Below are 20792 nucleotides of genomic sequence, written 5' to 3'. Positions count from 1 at the left end.
GAAAGGTCTGAACAATGTGTTGAACTTGGAGGTCTGTTATGCATTCATGTGTTAAGGAAGCTGATGTGATGCGATATCTGTTCTTTCATCAGCGCTCTGATAATCCATATACAGAAAGTTTTTGTAGAGAGTAGAGATATTTAGCTTATCAAAATGTTAAGTTGTTGATCATTGCTTCATTTCATCATTAAAAGAGGTAATTCTACTCCGAATTCAAAGGAAAATTAAAATCAGAAAACCAGGTGATCTTAAAATTGTACATTCAATTAAAGATACTTTTGAGTTTTACAATATGATTAATAGTACATGAGAATAAGAGGTTCTTAGATCTTTCCACGAGGTCCGAGCTTAGGAGGTTGTTGAGGACCCCTTGTGATGGGTAGCACATCAGGAGGAGCGGTGGCACTAACGTATGTGAGCAAGGAACCACCTCCCAATATCAAAAATTTGAGCAACAATCCTCTCTTGGTGAATGGAGCTGCAAATGTCTCAAAGAATTTGCTCTGCAATAGGATGCAAAAATCATTTACATACAGCCTAATGCAATCAATTACTAGTCTTTTATAAGTTAATGTAAAGATTTCGCGTATAAAATAGTAATATGAAAGGCTGAGAAATATAAACATCTTAAATCGATCATCTCTAATACTTCTAAATCTATCACAAGAACTACTACGTATATGACATTCCGCAGTCTCATTAAAACATAGTGTAAACATTGACCAATATATTATGTAATTGATGAACAAAAACTCCTAAACCAGTTGATAGTTATTTCAAAGATAATTTTTTAAGTCTTAACACAATCGTTGCTAGTGTAATCAGGATCAAAGAACATCTAATGTATACGAAAACAGTTTATTACATACAGTGGCGGATCTTAGTCGAAAATATTAGAGGGGCTGGGATTTGAATCTTTTACCTCTCGCTCAAAACACTAATCACTATACTCCAATAATTTGCAAGTTAAAATAGGTTATTTAATTACATTAACTAATTAATTACACGAATTTACAGGGGGCCGGGCCCCAAATGGCCCCGGTGGAAGGTCTCCCTCTGATTACATCAGAATTAAGTTCTGCCTGTACTATAGAGCAATTTGCTAGTAACTGTTGTACAATAACATAGTTCTGAACTTGATGATAACTCTAAGACTATCTAATATAATTTTTCAATTTCCTTCTAGATCTAGTTTTCACAAAACCAGTTCAAATTATAATATCAACGTGACAATTAAATTATGAAAATTATGAATAGGGTCGGCAACTCTTTACTTGAACACCGATTGTGTGACACGTGAACATACATAGTAAAAAAAAAAAAAAAATTAAGAAAGTGAAAATAAACCTGAAGAGAGTTGTAAGGTGAAGGAGCATCTGATCCATAGACATCCCATTGACCAGTGGTGTTAGCTATATCTTCCAAGTCAAAGTAAACACTCTTGTCACCATACTTAGCAACCACTGCACCACTCCTGTGATGTTTTACCATAAAATTACCATTTAACATTTTTTTTTTTTACGAAAAAATTACCATTTAACATAAAGTAATCATAACTATTATTTTTATATAACTTATATTATTAATTTATTACATGGGTATTTTTATTTAGTTATCGCGTGACTAATTAGACCAAATTACATTATCAACACGACTATTAATTCGGGACAGAAAGAGTATTTACCTAGCGTTGTTGAGCTTGAAGCTCTGGCGAGCAGGCTTGATGTGAAGCTTAGTACCGGTGATGGAACTTCCAGCAAGGCCCTTGATGGTGGTGGGCTGCACGGCAGCCAAGGTTGCTAGAGAAGCCATTTAATTGGGTATGTACGTGTTTGTACCAAGTGAAGATTTTTCTTTATTTTTTTCCTCTGATTATCACTTGGCTGAAATTAGTATATAGCCAATGTTTAAATTTTTGTGGAACAGAATGAATCTAAGTTGTCCACGTGGCATTGTTGATTTTCTTGGGATAGATTTAAACTCCTACCAGGTTGTGACACTTGGACTTTGAGCTGGATAAGGCTATCTAATTTGATTCTCCTTGCTTTGGTTTGTATTTTTGCATAGGTTCTTTTAAATGAACTTAATAAAAGATTTAACTTTAAAGTTCAAGATTTGGATACCAACCGATGGTGGTTTAAACTTAAAAGCCAAAGTATTTCAAGCGCAAGAAATTAATCTCGTCCACATAATTGTCTTTTGTGACTCTATATGTCAAAAACAAAATATAGTAAAAGATTAAATATGAGGATTAATGGTCATAACATATGGACGTAAAACTAGTTAGGATAATTACTTTGACCTCTACAACTGAATTCTTTTTTTTTTAACGACCACTACAATCATTTGATATATTTGTGTTAGACATAAAACAGTAAACACAACAACAATACTAAAACAAAAACTCCCAATTCATTGCATGGTCTCCCAAATTACATATTTCTTGGGTTGAGTTGCTTGGGCTTATAAGCAACAACAGTTATGCAAAGCCATGATGAGTTCAAACATATGAATGGCTTGGGCATAAAATCGACGGTAATTAGGCTAAGCCTGAATTAAAACTTATGAATGGCTTGGGCGTAAAATCCATGGTATTAAAGCTAAGCCATGAATTAGACATTTTTATGGGTTGAAGTGCAGGGATCCAAACTAATACGAAGTATTGATCATCTCTTATACGAGTACTCTGCATATACTAATTGATGATTTCTTGACCTAGTACCAAAGATTGAGAAGTCATGTACAATTGTACAATAATCAAGCAAAGCTTGGTAGAGTTGGTGGGAACTCACCTTGTGACTTTGAAGTCACAAATTCGAGCCCCACTAACTACAAAATGTTGGGAGTAGGGGATTTCCTTACCTCCTCTTCTACTCTCAAGTGTTGACCTGCAAAGTTTTTCTTCCTCCCCCCCCCCCCCCCTCCCCTCTCTCAATTTGAGACGGTTAATAATCATGTTGGGTACTGGGCTTGAGAGGGAGTTGACCCAGATTAAAACATGTACGAGTTACAATCTGGTCGGGTCATAAACAACTCAGGATAATTGGGTAGCGGGTTAATACAGGTTCATTTGACCAAAGATATCAATTCGGGTGTCTGGATCGGGTTCGGCCAGGTCGGATCTATTTTTAAAGTTAAGTCATTCTAAATTATTGTGTTCACACAAGTCAAAATTTGAATCAGATTATTTTCGAGTCGATTTCAGATCCGGTCAAGTGTGGTTTTGATACCTCTACATTTGACCAAAGGGTCGGTTTTGATTAGTGACCGGATCATTCGATATCGGGTTGAGCCATATTGGTGCATTAACTTTGCCTATAGCCCACTACATCTAAACCTCATTCCAACCCTCAAACCAAATACCAATCCAGCCCACAACAAACACACACTTCCTCATCCTCTTCTTCATCTTCCACCCAAACAAAAAGATGAGGTAAACCCCTCATCCTCAATCCAAATTTCCAAATTCCCAACAATGTCTCTCACTTTCTCTCTCCTCAAACCCCCTCTCTCCTCATCCAAACCCACCACCCCATTCCTCCATGGCACCACCACCACCACCAAATTCTCTCTCCTCCCATCATTCTCCGCCCTCTCTCTCTCCACCCCACCACCCTCCTCCACCACATCCTCCACCTTCCCCATCATCAAAGCCATGAGATCAATGCAAGGCAAAGTCGTCTGCGCCACCAACGACAAAACCGTTAACGTCGAAGTTACTCGTCTCGCACCCCACCCCAAATACAAGCGTCGGGTCAGGATGAAGAAGAAGTACCAGGCCCATGACCCGGATAACAGGTTCAAAGTTGGTGATTGGGTTCAGCTTGAAAAGTGTCGCCCCATTAGTAAAACCAAGACTTTTCTTGCTGTTTTTCCTGAAGGTAGGCAGCTTCCTGGGCCCAGGCCCAAGCCCGTTGTTGCTGATGCTCCCAATGAACTTGGGATTCCTCTGGAATCTCAGGCAGTTGAAGGGGATAAGACTGTGTGAGTGAGTTTAGGTTTTCAATTTTGGGGTTTTAGGATGTGTTTGTATGGTGTTTTTTGGAATGCCTGACTCAAAATTTGGGGGGTTTTGGTTCAATTGTAATCATAACATTTGTATGTTTTTCTACTGTCTAAATTTAATGTAAGATTTTGTTATAATTTTTTATTTATTTTTTTGAGTAATTTACTGCAGTTTCTTTCAATGTCAAATGAGTATATAATGTTTAATGAAAGTCTAAGTACTGAATATCTTTTTTTTATATTTTTTTGGTGATAATTCTGTAGTTTTATGTTAATTTTGAATATTGCGTACTATTTTAAGTTAAAATACAAGTTTACCGAGAGTGAGGAATAGCTTAGAGCTTAATGGCCGATTCCAAAGATCAATTCTCATCACCCGCCCTTAAAATCCTATCTCATAATTGATCGAAATCATATCATATGCTATCACTCTATCAGCCTATATGTGTTTCAGTTGACAAAAAATAAAGTGAATTCAACTTTATAGGGACGGTTCTGCTTCATATCCAGATTTTGGTGATCAATCCGCGTATTTGAAACTGTCAAAGCATAGTATTTTAAAAATAAAAATGCACTGGCTTGATAACCATGTTTTGTTATGAAATATCAGTCAAAACTTGAAAAAATCAGATCACATTGCTATGTAAAGGAAACCAAGTCAAAAGCAATACATTTTCATGTTGCAAATAATCTGATCTGATCCCATCAGTGCAGATTGAAATGGAAGAAGAAGAAAGCACAGAATTGCTTGACGAATGCTGGGAGATGATCTTTGGTCGTCTTGAGCATGAAAGAGACCAAGAATCAATCAGTTTAGTCTGCAAGAGATTCCTCTCAATCACCAATTCCTTAAAAGTTAGCATAAAAATATCAGAATATACAACAATCTCAACCATCTCTAGGCTGGTGCAACGATTCCCCAACCTTAAGCAGATACGGTTCAGTGACTTCCGAGGAGACCTGAATGAAGCTGTTGTTGTAATTGCACGGTCCGGATTGGACTTGGAAGAGTTGTTGGATATGGCACACGATAGATATCAACGAGCAGTTTGGTTAGAGGAGCTGGGTTCAAACATGAAGAATCTGAAAGTACTGAGGTTTGCAGGTGGAGAGGGAGATGTTGATCTTATCAGGGTAGCAGACTCGTTCCCTCAGCTCGAGGAACTGCATATGAGGGACCGTGTTAAGGATGATGATGGTAAAATCATTGTTGCGACTGATAAAGGGATAGATTATATGTCATTGAAGCTCAAGAGATTACGAAAGATAGAGCTTTCGGATAAAATATATATTACAGATAAGTCCCTTGTTTCACTGTCAAAAAACTGTCCATTACTAGAGGAAATTGAAGTTAGTGATTGTGGTTCTGTGACCGAAGAAGGAAATTTCATTCCTTATTAACAATAGCCAAAATTTTAATTCATTATACCTATCTGGATACAAGATTGAATCATTCGGTGTCAAAGGCTCTACTAATTTCCTAACCAACTTCCAATCTCTAATGTTATCAAATGTTGAAATATCAGATGAGTTTCTTGTTTCTATAACAGAAGCAAGAATTTCTCTTTCTCGCTTGATTCTAGCCTTTTGTGAAGGCTACACGTTTAGTGGGATTTCAAGGCTCCTGCAACACTCATCTCAATCTCTAAAATCTCTATCCTTGGGGGGTGTAGAATTCCTCACAGATGAGCATATAGAGTAGTCCTATTTTCTCCAAAACTTGACATCGATTAAGCTCTGTATGTGTTCCAATCTGTCTGAATCAGCTTTTGTTATGATCACACAAATATGCCCTTGTCTACGCCATTTTGCAATGACTGGTTCAAGCCTCGGAAGAGAAGAATACATATATGATGACCTAATGAAGAAGAACCGTGCAATAAAGTACTTGGACCTATCATTTCATGAAAACTTTAGCCCTGCAGCTCTGAAAAGGCTTCTTAACATATGTCCTGAAGTGGAGAAGCTAGATCTAAGTTATTGTTTTTTCTTACTCTATGATCAACTGAATGTTCCTGATATCCTTGAGTGCAACAGGAGCCTTGTAAAATTGGATTTGACTGGACCTGATCATGTGAAAGATTACGGAAAAGACTTGGAGTTAGAGTTCTCAGTGTTAGAGGAGTTGATCATGAGTGATTCATGGATAAACGATAAATTTCTTACAAGGTTAGGAAGATTAGCCCTAGATTGATTCACCTGGATCTGGAGGGTTGCAAGAGTGTGACAGAAAAAGGGGTAAAGGAAGTGGTGAAATCGTGTAAACAACTGAGATACTTGAACATAAGTTATTGTGATAAACTGGATATCAACATAGTAGCATGGATACTGACAAACAGATCATCCCTGAGAAAACTGGTCAATTTAAAATCATATCACAAAGACCAAGTCGACGATAACCTGAAACTCTTCCTGCAGCAAGGCTGTCTTGTCCTCAAGGATCCAAACATCTTAGAACTATGAGTTGTTTAGTAGTACTATGTATAAGGTATAGTTTGAAATTGTGTTTATTGTAATAAATAAGTACACTAGTAGATTGTACTCGCAATTTACTATGTCCATGTGTTTAATTTCCGCTTTCATGGCTATGAAACTCCCATTTCTTTTATTCTGCTGTAAAATTTACCTTGCCCTGGTTTAAATTTGGGGGTAATTCTGTTGATTTTTTAGTTAGAAATGTAGTTTACACAAGAAACTAACAAGACAGGGAAATTCCAGTTGGTAGTTAAGTAACCTGGTGCTTTACAATACATGTAACAATTTAAAGGGTACAACTCTGTGAAAGAACTAAATGAGTGAACTGCAGACAATTAAAATTTAAGCAGAGACTTATAGATGACAAGTGCCAAAGTTTATGGCATGTAATACAGACCTTGAGTCTCAGTATCCTGAATAAAATCTCGGTCTCATGTACTACTCTTGTAGTGATTTTCAGCTTTGGATTCTAGACATGAACCAATATTTTTGCGCTACATTTGTATTTAAATTACCTTGAACTATGTAGACTTCTTGTTGACTTCGAATGAATTGGTGCTGCTGTCTGCAAGCTTCTTGGCATGTTTAGTTAAACTGAATCAAGATGTCGTTATTCATTAGTGATTACATAGTAGGTGTCTCTAGAGCGGACTCTTCCCCTGGTTTATGGAATATACTGGTGGTTTCTCCATTCTCTTATACTGTTATACAAGAATGATGTCCACTATACACATTTGTATGATGATGCAAGTACTCCAATGTCCGTGATGTCTTCTAGTAATTTATATTCGTTTATGTCAATATAATACCTTCTCAAAGATGGGCAAAATCTTTGTGACCACTTTGTGCTGGATTCTAAATGCATTGTTGGTGTCAAGAACAATTCGAATGTGCTTCATCAGAGGCAAGGATAGTAGGTTGGAGTTGGTATGTATTTAATCATCATAATATGTTACTAATGCATTTATGTATTTAATCATCTTTCATGAACCGCTAATGCTTTCTTGCACATGATATTGCTTGTGTGTTATTGATTGCTGCTCTGTTTCATTTTTTATCTTTTGCCAAAATTTGAGTAAATCAAATGCTTCTCAACTATAAAATAAAAAAACATATAAATTGAGGCAAATGTCTGTAGAAAATCTAATCTGTTTCGTTAGATTATATATTGCTTCTAATATGATGCCTCATATATTTCTCCCTTGTTCTGTACCTTGAAAAAGAGGCACAAATTCATGTTACAAGTTCGAAAGATCTATAAGAACTTGGGGAGATCAGATGGCAAAACAAATTGGACTGATACGCCATAAAAGCAGAGACATCAAGGGTGAATCTCTATAATTTTTTACAGCTATAGATCTCTACCTAATTACAGGAAATCTGAGTATAGCTCATCCATCCTCGCATTCCAAGCTTGTCTTAATTTTCCCAAGTATGCATGCTATAACTGAGCTAACTGGCTCTACGGATTCCACCGTGATTTTTGCTGCAGGAGAGCTATTTGTGACTACTTGTAAAGCTATTGTGAGCAAAGACCCTCCTTCGGAGCTTCTCTCTTCTTGCCTAGATGTGAGCACAAGGGGTCTTGACTCCGATCCATCTGGAAGGATTGAAAATCCAGAAGGCAAAACCGCTACGTTGCCCGAGTCACAGCCTGTCATGACTGACTGCAGGCCTGATATTTCCACAGGGGCATAGACCACCATAGATTCATAAGCATTTGTGCTACTATCTTGGAGTACCCAGTTCATGTTTTCCTTAGACTTCATTGTCTGACATCAAAGTGCAGAGGATAGTGTCACATATGAAGACAAACATGTCAAATACAAAGTTCTATTATTACACAAAACAGGAAATCAAAGTTACCTGAATGCTCACTGAATTGCCTCGATCCTGCCCTTTTGCTAAGTTTGCAATTGACTGTACTTGACCTCCGTTTGCCATTACATCCCACTGCATTGAAATGCAAGAATATTTCAGGAAGTTAATCGCGAAATTTTGGACAACAAATGTTTTATAGTGTGTTGAACCTCATGCCGGCGTGAGTCATCTCTTAAGAAATCAAATAGAACACTGGGAGATACAGGAAGCCACACAGATGAGACGGCACATAGGATAACTCCAATAGGTTCACAGGGATCATTCAAGTTTTTTCGCGATGATACTCTAACATCTTCGCCTGTTTTAGTTGTGATCTTGGTCCATGAGTTGGAAGTGGATGCTCCTAGAGCTCGGCAGAAGCTCCATGTCATTCTCTGAGCCAACTTTAGTATGCTCTTTCTCCCAGCTAATGTGCCAACACCTACAACCAGATAATGATATTACTCTACTTGCCTTAACATTAAAAAATGATCTAATTTTTTGGAGAAATTTCTAATGTACCACTTGAATCCTTAGTAGGAACATTAGTAGCCATGAAGAAAACCAGGCGTTCGCATTGAAGTTGCAGAGTAGCCATCCAATGCTTTGCACCAAAGGCTAGGCCACTGCTAACTATGGTTCTGTACAGGGAATGGACCGCGCTCTTTTGGCATTCCACATGCTCTACCCAAGTAACCTAATAATCATATTAACACTTTAGTTAAACTCGTGTTTTGTATAATTAGTTTGGACTATCAAAATTCTTAAAACTAAACATCTTTTGTATGTATGTGCACCTTGCAATGGCCATTTGATTTATCTTCTATGATGCATCCAGAAGACCGTTTTCTACACTTTATTAGTGAAGCATCAATGTTATCTTCAAGATTGTCTATGGACACATCAACAATCGCCCACTGCTCGGGGCTCAATTGCTTGCAACATCGTACAAAGTACACCTCTCTTGTAGGAACCATTGGTGTCAACATTTGCAACTCAGCATACATCTGCATAGAATGTACTAAAATAAACTATATTGTCTAAACAATGTTGTGAAATTTTGCACAGTAGATAATTACATGATTCTTCTTATCTTCTATGAGTCCTTGTTATTTTAACCTTAAAAATAATAGAATAATGAGTTGGTTTATATAACGGCTAACAAGTTCAGATAAGGGCCGATATGTTCAAATAGTTCATACAAGGATAATAGTTCCAATAAGGGCTAATACTTTCATATAAGGATCGAGAAGTGTATATAGATGAAGCCTAGAACCCATATTCAACCTCGTGATACTTAAATTCAGCAAGACACTGTGACATCTAAGTCTGATTACAACAAGGTTCCAACTTAACAAAAAAAACGTATGTAAATTTAATGAAGTCAAAGAGTGTAATCATGAATCATTTTTATATAGTACTATGTACTACCTACATTTGGTGCAACATGAAACTATTGTTTGATTGATATATGCAACATTGCTTCAAGAGTAATTTCGCAAAAGCTATTTCACAAATTGGGAACAAAATGCTCTTGACTTATTCGTTAAAATCATCAATTATAGCTAAAATGTCAAATAAAAGGTCTTTTTGACATTGAGTTGGGTGGTAGTGATGAGAAAAAGGTTGAATCTGTTAAATTAGGGTGTATTCTATGTGAAAATGATTATGTTTTTGTTGCACCCTACTTTTAGGAAAAAAAAAAAAAAAAAAAAAAAAAGAGCACCTGAAATTTCCTCAACTACACTAAGAAAGAGCCAAAAACTCGTACGTTCTAATCATTCTAATCACAATGCAATTTATAGTCAATGTTTAATAATGATGACTACTTACCAACTGAACTGCACCGTCTCTATTGAGACCTTCACCATTGCAGATGACATCCACCAAAGCCGCCTTGGAAACCAAGCATGGGAATATCTCCTTCCATTGATTCTACGAAAAAAATACAAATTCATTAAGGATCAGTATCCTCTACAATAACAAGGTGTTCTAGTACATAAGCAACAAACACTAACAAAAGAAAGCCAAATTGTTTTTTAAGTCTAGAGTTACCACATCCATGAAGCTTTGAACTAGTCTAGGAAGATCCACGAAAACAACTCGACTTTCCCTTGAGGCCTCTATTGATCTTCGAGGCTTTACACCATCACTTGAGATCTCCACAGAAAACTCTTTGATATACTCATCGTAGTTTAGTATTTCTCGGTCAGTCTCCACACTTTTCAACCACAATGGCTCCCCTAACGTCGCCATCTTTTTTAGTTCTTCCAATGATTTATCCACAGCATCCATAATCTTTGACTTGTCAATGCCAAAGACCCCAGTGTACAAATCTAAAGAGCTTCTACTATCTTGATCATTTGAAGTCGAACATGAAGCTGTAGGAGAGACTCTTCCTGGTGGGTATTTGCCCACCACTGCTCGAAGTTTCTCAACCTATATAACATGAAAGAACAGATAAAATTAAGTTTTCTTTGTTTTTATTTTTAGAGTGAAAAGGTTTCAAGTGAAATAATTATACCTCAGCTTTAAGTCTAGCATTTTCGAGTTTTAACTGCTGCTGATCATCAGCTGTTGCAGTATTGTCTCTACTAGTAGTAGCAAATCCGCAGTTGGGGCAAGAAGATTTATGTGTGTTATCTCTCAAGGACTTGTTCTCCTCTTTTAGCTTTTCTAGCTCCGTTTTCAGTAAGGAATTTTCATGGCGCTCTTGTATAGCCTGATACATAAGAAGCATGCACGTACGTAAGATGCACTGTAACGTTACACATTCCATTCAAAATTAATAGTTATGTATGTTAGAGGTTAAGACAATGTAACAACTGTTTTAGATGGATGGATTATAGACATTAAGTAAAGATTACCTTAATTTGAGTTCGACGATTTTGAAACCAAAATTTGACTTGCCTAGGATGAAGGCCTAATTGTTTGCTAAGTTGTTGCCTTTGCTTCTCATCTGGATGTGGTGACTCTTTAAACAATCTGCATTATTGTGTGTATTACTTATATTGCAATACCAAGTACAACTTCAAATAATGCAACAAACTAAATTGAAGTACGTAAAACATTATTTTTCGGATATTTTGATTTTTACCACCTTCCAATAACGACTTTGTCGAATTTACCACCTCCATAAAAAAAAGATTTACTTTACCACCTCATAAAAAAATAAAACATCAGTTTTACCACCAATCACCTCCAACTAACGGATTCCGTCCATAAATCCGTTAGTGGGGCCTACTTTGCACACGTGTCGCTATATTATTGGGTAAGTTTTAAAAAAAATTAAAAAAAAACAAAAAAAAAATTAAAAACAAAAAAAAAATTAAAAATAAAAAAAAATTAAATCCGGCAGCCCCACCTCCCCTACCCAATTCCGGCAGCCCCACCTCCCCTACCCAATTCCGACCACCATCTCCGATTCCGACCACCCCCTCCCTCTCCCTCCCCGTTTCCGACCAGCCCTTCCCTCTCCCTCCCCAATTCGGACCACCCCATCCCTCTCCCTCCCCGATTCCGACCACCCCTTCCCTCTCCCTCCCCGATTCCGACCACCCCTTCCCTCTCCCTCCCCGATTCCGACCAGCCCTTCCCTCTCCCTCCCCGATTCGGACCACCCCATCCCTCTCCCTCCCCGATTCCGACCACCCCCTCCCTCTCCCTCCCCGTTTCCGACCAGCCCTTCCCTCTCCCTCCCCGATTCGGACCACCCCATCCCTCTCCCTCCCCGTTTCCGACCAGCCCCTCCCTTCCCCTGCCCGTTTACGACCAGCCCCTCCCTTCCCCTAGCCACCACCTAACAGCTACGACCAACCCCACCACCATCCAAACCCAGACGCGAAACCACCGCGACCCGAAACCACCACCACCCAGACGCGAAACCCACACGAAATTCCGACCAACCGAGGTAGTTGATTTCGTTGCTGGTTGGTTGACATGGAAGATCGGGGAAGATGAAGAAGAAACGTTCAAAATGTGGGCCCTACTAACGGATTCATGGATGGAATCCGTTAGTTGGTGGTAAAATCGATTTTTTGGAAATTTTGGTGGTGGTAAAGTAAATCTTTTTTTTATGGAGGTGGTAAATTTGACAAAGTCGTTATTGGAAGGTGGTAAAAATCAAAATATCCTTATTTTTCGCTAAATTAAGGGTCATTTGTATTACTTACTCCATGTTAGTTACATACAAAATTGTAATTTGAATAAATAAATTGTTTTCATCTACTGATAAGTTGCAAGTGCAAACAATTTAAACATACTAGATTATAAATTAGACCTTGAAAAATTCAAATCGGAACACCTTATTTAAAGTAGAGTAGTCTACGTAATATGATTCATATCATACTTAGCTTGCATGTTATTGGGGAACAAAATCGAATGGGAATTGTAGTTGATGATATAATCACGGATCTACAAGTTAATTTGATGATTAGTGCAATTTGTTTCATTAATTTAGGTTTTGGGAGGACCTATGCAATCATAAGAAGATAAAAAGATTTGTGGGACTGGACTAACTTGAGAGATCAAATGTTTTCAAAAAAAAAAAAAAAAAAAAATTGAGAGATCAAATTAGGAAAGGAAAAAAAAAAGAAGTATAATGAGTGCACTTAAAACAATATTATCATGATTTTCACACTAAAAAGGTTGTCTGATGATCAATGGGACTTTTGTGCAAGATGAAATAAGGGAAAAAAAAATTATAAAAACTCTGAAAAATATATAGCCTTATCTGTGCTTACACTAAAAATAAATAAATATAAGAAATTTTATTTGACATAAATATTACGAGTAATTACTAAAGATAGTATTTCCTCCGTACCACTTTAATAGGCCAGATATTATTTTGAAAGTCCTAGAAATAACGCGTTTCTCAACAATTGTATAAATAAATCAATGGTAATTATGATAATTCAAACTGTATCCTTGAAAATGATCTAGAACTAAATGTGACCTATTCATAAGAGAAACCAAGTACTAATACCTCGGTGTAAAGCATTCAATTCTTAAATTCTACTGTAATAAACAGTACCGTACTCAATTGATACTGATAGTTTGATAGATTAGTCTCTAATTAAAAATAAATTATTAAACCTTTTGGTAGATTAGACATTCGACTGGTATATCTACCCAATTAATTACTGTGCTACAGCAGAAATTAAATTTCAATAGTAGTTTGACTAGTTTCTTTATTTAAAAAAATAAAAAAATAAAAAAAAATAAAATTGGGCCACAACCAAAGACTAGCTAAAGTTACATAAACTTAAAAATAAAATTAAGTAGAAACTTTAAACCATATAATTCATAATTATAATAATAATGTATAAAAAAATATGAAATATATAATACGGAGTATAATTTTTTAAATTAGTATAAAATATTGATTTATATATTGTGATAATATCACACATAAAACCGTGATTGACAGGATTAAGACCTTGTTGAATACACAATTTAAATTATTAAGAAAAATTAAGTTCGTATAAAGGTTAACAAGTTTAGTTATCTTCCGACTATGCTAAGCATTAAGAAACATTGATTCTTCCCCAACGATTAATTTCATTCTGATGTGTACATAAATTGCAACATGATGATAAATAATTGCTAGAAATTTAGAATCTAGATTCCGAGGAAATAGCTTTTCACGAGTGGAAGAATAAAGAGCTACCAGACAACAAAGATAAATAAAAAGGGCAATAAACAAAGTGCAAGTAGAAATTTTCCAATAATCCAATTATAACTTCGACTTTTTTTCTTTTTGTACTTCAAAATTATGATGAAGTACTTAAGAAATTTCCTTGATCGTAGTTGCATAATAATTCAATACAATAACTAACTTATAATTAAAGTTAGCTAGTAAATTACCTAATTAGTGTTTTAGCACGCAATTAGTAATTAGCTAGCTAGCTAGAGGCTAATCACTAGCTTAATCAAGAGTTAGAGACAAAGCATGAACGTGTACGTTTTTGAATTTGGACCACTTTTTTTTGTTCTTTTTTCATTCTATATTATAACACGTTTTTTTAGATAGAGAAAATAATTACAAAATAAACACATAAATTAGAAGAAAAAATAAATTACATATTGTTTCTTACAATAATTTAGGAGTATGAAAATATTATCTTGAAACAACTGTTTCCCAAAATTTAATGATGTTAAACTATAAGAGTAAAGAGAATATTCTAATAGTGGAGTACTTTCGGAATATATAAATTGGTTTAAATACAAGTTAATATATTATTGAATTTAATAGTGTTAAATTGTTAAATTCACTACTTACTCCTACAATGCAATAAATTCCAAATATTTAGAAAACGTACCACAGAGTAGTACTTTAGAATAGAAAATGTACAATTGGAGTATTATACTGTATATGTATGTTATATACGGAGTAATAATTAATGATTACGATGAAAAAGAGTACCATAACAACTTAATTTCTTTCCATGATGTAGAGAGAAGATTCATAACGACAAATAATATAAATGTGATTAATCTTATACTCCGTATTTAGAGTACTACGCGCACGTATTTTAATTGATAAAAGGTAGTTAGCAATTACACGAAAAAAGTATCATGATTCATGTTACACTAGATTAACATTTTAATGTTTTTAACAAATGAACTTGCTTCCAAAGGTTAGGTAAGGGGGAATAGCATTTAATTTATTTATTGCCAAATAAAATTATTTTGAGGATATAAATTACAAAACGTGGAAAAAAATTAGGCATTACACCATTAAATTTGATGAGGAAAGGAAAAGGCTATTGTGTGGGGTATATATATATATATATATATATATATATATATATATATATATATATATATATATATATATATATATATTAGTACTTATTAATTACAGCCAACGAAAAACATTAACTACTTACTTTTTCGCAATTAATTAATTGTGATTTGTAGCCCTGTAAAAAATGACGATAAAATCTTTTCATTATTATTATTATTATTATTATTATTATTATTATTACTCCGTATTATTGAGTAGTAATATTCTAATTAGTGATTTCTCAACAAGTATTCACAAGAGCAAGATCAAATCAAAGATCAAAAAAGGTAGATTTTGCAGATTTTATTTTCAACACGAACATAAAAACGTCGCCGGCCATGCACAGACTTACCTTAATAAATTTTACGTCACTTTCACCAACCCACCCCTCCTCGGAAAAGACAACAACGACTAACTTACTAATTAAGCGATACAACTCTCTTACAATCCTCGTCTCAAAACACCAAGAAAAAGAAATCATTTTAACTAGGTGCGGAGTATACCTTTTAACTTCTAATCTTTTTCATTTAAACTCAAAACTTAATAATTGTATCAGCCAATCCATACAAGTCTCTCACAATCCTTATTAGAGTAGAGAACTTTACGAATGGACATAAGATGTAACTTTCTCACAACCCTCAAAATTGATTTTAAAGGACAAAAATAACAAATATATACTCGTAAATTTTATTGAGTATATATATATATATTATTTTATCGATTTGTAGTATAAACGGTTGCACTAGATATTTTATAATTTTATGACCTTCCCTAGTCAACTCGCACTATTTAACAATAAATAAAACAAATTAACAATAGTAGTGGTGGATCATCATAAATTAATTACCATAACCAAAAAAAAAAACAGTTAAAGGAGAATGAACATACGCTTCCATTTCACGAATTTGCTCAGTAGTATGACGATGATATTTCTTCCTCTTCTTTTTCTTCCCTTTATCATCACCACCATCACCATCGCCGTCGTCATCGTCGTCATCATTAGCATTAATCATAAAATCATCCTCCGACCTCGAACGAGCGGGGCCGGAGTTCTCACTACTAATCTCAACCGTATCTTCTCGCCTTCCACCACCGCTCCCCTCTTCACCCTCCTCCACTTCCGTACTCTTCGCTTTAGCTGTTGCATCTCCTGCGCCTCGAAAAATCCCAGCCTTACATCAACGGAATAAATAATATCAGTAAAAAAAAAAAAGTGTTAAGTTAATAAGTACAATAATTATAGTGATATAAAAAATAATTTGATAATAGAAATGAAAAGAAGAGAGGATTATGGTAATTATTACAAGGGAAAGGGAGAGAGCAGGGGAAGAGAAGAAGTCTTTAGGGAATTGGGAATTTGGGGGATTGTTAGACATATCGACGCCCATTTGCGACGAAAAATGAAGAAATAATAAGCAATTTTGTAATTGAAGGTTTTATTTATTTGGTTATGAAATTTGGAGAGAGAGAAAGAAGAGAGGACGTGCAGATGAGGGGGGGAGGGGGAAGTAGGGTCGGGTAGAGTTAAGGATATAAAAACAAAAGAAGGTTTTAGAGAGAGAATGTGGGCTGGTAGAGGTTGACTGGTAGCAATTGAGGGAGCAGCTTTGAGAATTGAGATGAGAGAGAAAATGATGAAGAAGGGTTGGATTATGAGTTTAAGTGATAATTGCAATTTCTTTGGAGAGATTGGATGGTGGATTGGTGGTAAAAGGTGGAAGGAGCCCTCAGATTAACATTTTAATTTATCTGCTCTCATAATTTTATGCATTGATTTTTGTGTTTTTATATTATTTGACTTTTATTATTTAGAAAATAAAAAAAAAATGTTATATTGTGAAAAGAGATATATTTACAGATTTATCACAGAAATCAACATAGATTTTTCCTGATGGTAAATGGTAATTTGTCAAACCATTTGGGCATGGGGTCGGTATGGGTTGGGTATCTTGGGTATAAAAAATGGCGTGATTCAAACATAATCTATACGTGACACAAGTGATACACCGACGGAGTGATAGATTATAATTCATGGGTCTTGTTTGGCAATTGGCTGTTGGTTGTTTAACTAGGCTTGTTTGTAGTGGATGTTTAACCATTTGTTGTATGTACATATGTTTGGTCAATTCAACTATTAGATGTTGGCTGTAACTATGCAAAATGACTTTAAAAGATATTATTATGTGTTTTTATTCATTTATTATCAGTATTATTAAATTACTAGTTACTGATTTTTAATTATTAATTATTAATTATTAATTCTTAATTATTAATTATTCATTATTAATAACTAATAATTGATTACTAATTATTAATAACTAATTACTAATTATTAATTATTAATTATTAATTATAACTGTTAATTATTAATTACTTATTAATTGTTTATTATTATTTATTATTTATTTATTATTAAGTATTAATTAATTAAGGATAAAGAAGTAATTTGTTTATTGAAAAGCCAAAACCAATGGCAGAAAAGCCATTTATCAAAATCAAAAATCAGCCAAAAGCCATTTACCAAACAAGCTCATAACCTTATCTCATGGGAGTTATGGGGTCTTGATGGATATTATTATCAAAATTTGGCATGGTTGCGAGTGATTAGTCTACGTGTGTGTTGAATTGCATATATTTTTAAAAAGGTCCATACTGATACATATGGCTGCACACATCGTGGCATTTGTGTCAAGTCATACATGAGCTATGTTTGTAAAATATTGGCACGAGTGTGGCATGATACAACCTAACTTTTTTTCTCAACGTAGCTTGTTTTTATTTCACTACGCTGAGCTACCTTCGATGGGTTGGGGGGTCGCGTCCTCTGAATTTAAATTGGTTTAGATGGCATATGCAAAGTCTCGGTGTTGTCAAAAAAAAAAAAAAGTCTTGGTGTTGTTAATAAGGCTTTTCGGGGCAATCATGCACTAAGGGCCTGTTCTCTTACGTTGAAATTCAGTTCAGTTCAGCTGAGTTCAGTTCAGTTCAGTTCAATTCAGCTCAATTCAGTTCAGTTCAGTTCAGCTCCTAATTTCCTTCTCTTATAAAATATTCATTTCAGTTCAGTTCAATTCAATTCAGTTCAGCTGAGTTCAGTTCAGTTCAGTTCAGTTCAGCTGAGTTCAGTCAATGAGAACAGGCCCTAAGACTCTATCAACAATAGGGGGAACTAAATAAACTCTATCGTCCAAATGACTCTGATTTTTTTCCTCTTTTGGTAGTTCAATCACTTTGAAAGTTAGTTACATGATAATTGACCCAGCTAAATTTACATGGCTTAAACTAAAATATAATAATACACAAGCAGCAAAAAAAAAAAAAAAAATAAATAAATAAAAATAAAAAATAAAAAATAAAACTAAATATGATAAAATAAATTCTGATAAAAATATAAATTCGAAAAAATAACATAAGTTCATCTTATATTAAATAATTTTAGATAAACTATTAATTTTGTTCTTCTCCTCTTCTCTCTTCCTCTCTTCTAGGGTTTTCTAGTTTTTTTGACCGTTTTGGGCAGAAATAGTTTAATTTCTTTGAAAATTAGACTATTTACGACCCATTTCCCTTAATTTTCTTTAGTTTTGCATTTAAGTTTCAATAAATCTACAAGAGTAGTGTAGATGTTCTTTCGTCTCCTTGTGGTGGAGTGTCTCCATGCGGTGGAGCCATTAGTTTTTGTTAGTTTAATTGATTATTTTTTTAAGGTTCTTTTGTGTGTTAGGGTTAATTAAAAAAAAGGTGATTATCTTTTGCCCTATTAGTTCATTTATAAAGATTTGTTCAGAATCGCAATGGTTTTCGAATCTTTAGATACATTCAAGTGAATTAGATAAAAATATCCTTACGACTACAGTAAATCGTTAGACCGTCTCTCCAAAAAAGTTATATATTTCAGCGACGTGTGTGAGAGATGTACCACGATACAAGATCTATTCAACGATCGTAGTTTCTATGAAGGAAACCCTTATTTAATTCAATTTTATGTATTTGTTAATTTAAATTTCATTTGTAAGTACCGTATGACTTTTTATTAATTAATGGATTTGTTTTAAAAAAAAGAAGTAGATAGATGAAAAGGCTTATGCTAACAATTAGACATAGAAATAATACCGGTGATCGGGTGATGCTCAACATTAAATGTTTGATTTGATGTAGTATTTGTTTCATGACGTTTGTATTATTATATGATTGTTTGTTTGTATATAAAAGTCATTTGTTTTAACTGTTTATGTTCTTCACTTCATATTCCTAAAAATAAAATAAAAATTGCTATTGAGTTCACTTCAATTTCCCGTTTATGTTGACTTGTGTCGGCTTGGTTTTGTGTCCATTATTTTAGATGAAGGAGTACCAATGGATTTGGACTACACTTGTTTTACGGAATTAATATTTGACAATTGACACATCATGTTCCGGGAAACCACAAAATCAAAGATGAAATAGTAACATTAGTAAGAGTAATATTATTACGGAGAACCTTTGTTTTCCTGATTTTTACTCATTTTTCGTGTTTATCTATTTTCTTTTTAATTTATTCCAACATTCTTTTTCTTATGAAATAAGGGAGTTATTACCTTGAATAAAAGACATTCAACATTTACAATCATCTTGCACTTACGTTATTTTTTGTAAATTTCGAGCTCAATTTGGGTTTTTAGGGGATAAAATGGCCTCTAAAACCTTAACGAAATATTTTTCGACTCGCAAATTAAGGAAAAAATTGAATTGGGTTACAATTTACAATTTATTAACACTTTTGGGTTGCAATTTGCAATTTTTTTTTAAATGGCTACAATTTACAAACTACAAATTTTAAATGACTGCAATTTACAATTTTCCGGTTATTACAAAACAAGCAAAGGATTACTATTATTATTATTATTATTATTATTATTATTATTATTATTATTATTATTATTATTATATCAAAAATCAAAACCTACAGAGTCAATCAATCTACAAGAAATTGGTGGGGAGCCGAGATACAATCTTGGCCCCCACCCCTCTAGCTATAGCGAACCCTATCCTGCTGAAGATGTGAGCAGTTGCACGAGCACCAATATCCTGAGTCTATTATTATTATTATTATTATTACTATTACGTCCCTTTAAAAAATATTAATATTACGAGTATTATTAAATTCATTAACTTCTTGTACATATAATATATTGTCTTGCTAGTTTTACGGATGAAACCTGAAGTTTTTCATTGGCAACCTTAACGAGAAAAAGGCGAAAAGCCAATCAATCGCTTTAGGCTTTAGCCGAGCCAAGCTAGCTAACAACGCCAAATAAAAGCAGCACAAAAAAGGGCCAAAAGAAAAAGAAAAAAACATCAAGTCAAAACTAAAGTCTTAAAAAAGTTTCAACTCCATTAATGCTACAAACAAGCATTCTCCAATAAGATGATTTTATTTTTTTAAAATACACAAATGGTGAAAATGAGACACTGTGTCTTTTTGTCATTAATTGGGCTCTAAGAATCTCAAGTATTTAATGGATTTAGCTCCAAAGCTTTTCATGTGTTCCAGGGGACCTGCATAACCATTATAATATATATATATATATATAATTGAAATCACGTGAGAACCAAGGTGAATAATGGGAAGTAGGAACTAATCTCAGCCATTAATCGCACTCCATTTAATGGCTCACATCGCACC

At 34.5% G+C, this 20792-nt stretch overlaps 3 protein-coding genes across 3 annotated transcripts; 1 reads left to right on the top strand and 2 right to left on the bottom strand.

The window, feature by feature from the left end:
- Nucleotides 1-243: 243 nt before the first annotated feature.
- LOC145589700 (photosystem I reaction center subunit VI, chloroplastic) lies at nt 244-1878 on the bottom strand. Its single transcript, XM_081646378.1, has 3 exons — nt 1685-1878; nt 1348-1474; nt 244-503 (listed from the first exon to the last, which is right to left on the bottom strand). Exons 1-3 carry the CDS (start codon nt 1810-1812, stop codon nt 324-326), a joined length of 435 nt encoding a protein of 144 aa, XP_081502504.1. The 5' UTR covers nt 1813-1878; the 3' UTR covers nt 244-323.
- Nucleotides 1879-3760: 1882 nt separating this feature from the next.
- LOC145588980 (uncharacterized) lies at nt 3761-5406 on the top strand. Its single transcript, XM_081645562.1, has 2 exons — nt 3761-3982; nt 4720-5406. Exons 1-2 carry the CDS (start codon nt 3761-3763, stop codon nt 5404-5406), a joined length of 909 nt encoding a protein of 302 aa, XP_081501688.1.
- A 2217-nt stretch (nt 5407-7623) lies between these two features.
- On the bottom strand, nt 7624-16685 carry LOC145587966 (homeobox-leucine zipper protein GLABRA 2-like). The gene is made up of 11 exons (XM_081644612.1): nt 16432-16685; nt 16016-16299; nt 11208-11325; nt 10865-11062; nt 10396-10779; nt 10174-10275; nt 9138-9347; nt 8863-9037; nt 8511-8782; nt 8347-8433; nt 7624-8252 (listed from the first exon to the last, which is right to left on the bottom strand). Exons 1-11 carry the CDS (start codon nt 16513-16515, stop codon nt 7872-7874), a joined length of 2295 nt encoding a protein of 764 aa, XP_081500738.1. The 5' UTR covers nt 16516-16685; the 3' UTR covers nt 7624-7871.
- Nucleotides 16686-20792: the final 4107 nt, after the last annotated feature.

This window comes from Chenopodium album, chromosome 17 (assembly GCF_948465745.1).
Source record: "Chenopodium album chromosome 17, dcCheAlbu1.1, whole genome shotgun sequence".
Classification (NCBI taxonomy): domain Eukaryota; kingdom Viridiplantae; phylum Streptophyta; class Magnoliopsida; order Caryophyllales; family Amaranthaceae; genus Chenopodium; species Chenopodium album.
Note: the sequence above shows the minus strand (reverse complement) of the source record. Positions and strands in the feature narration are given on the sequence as shown.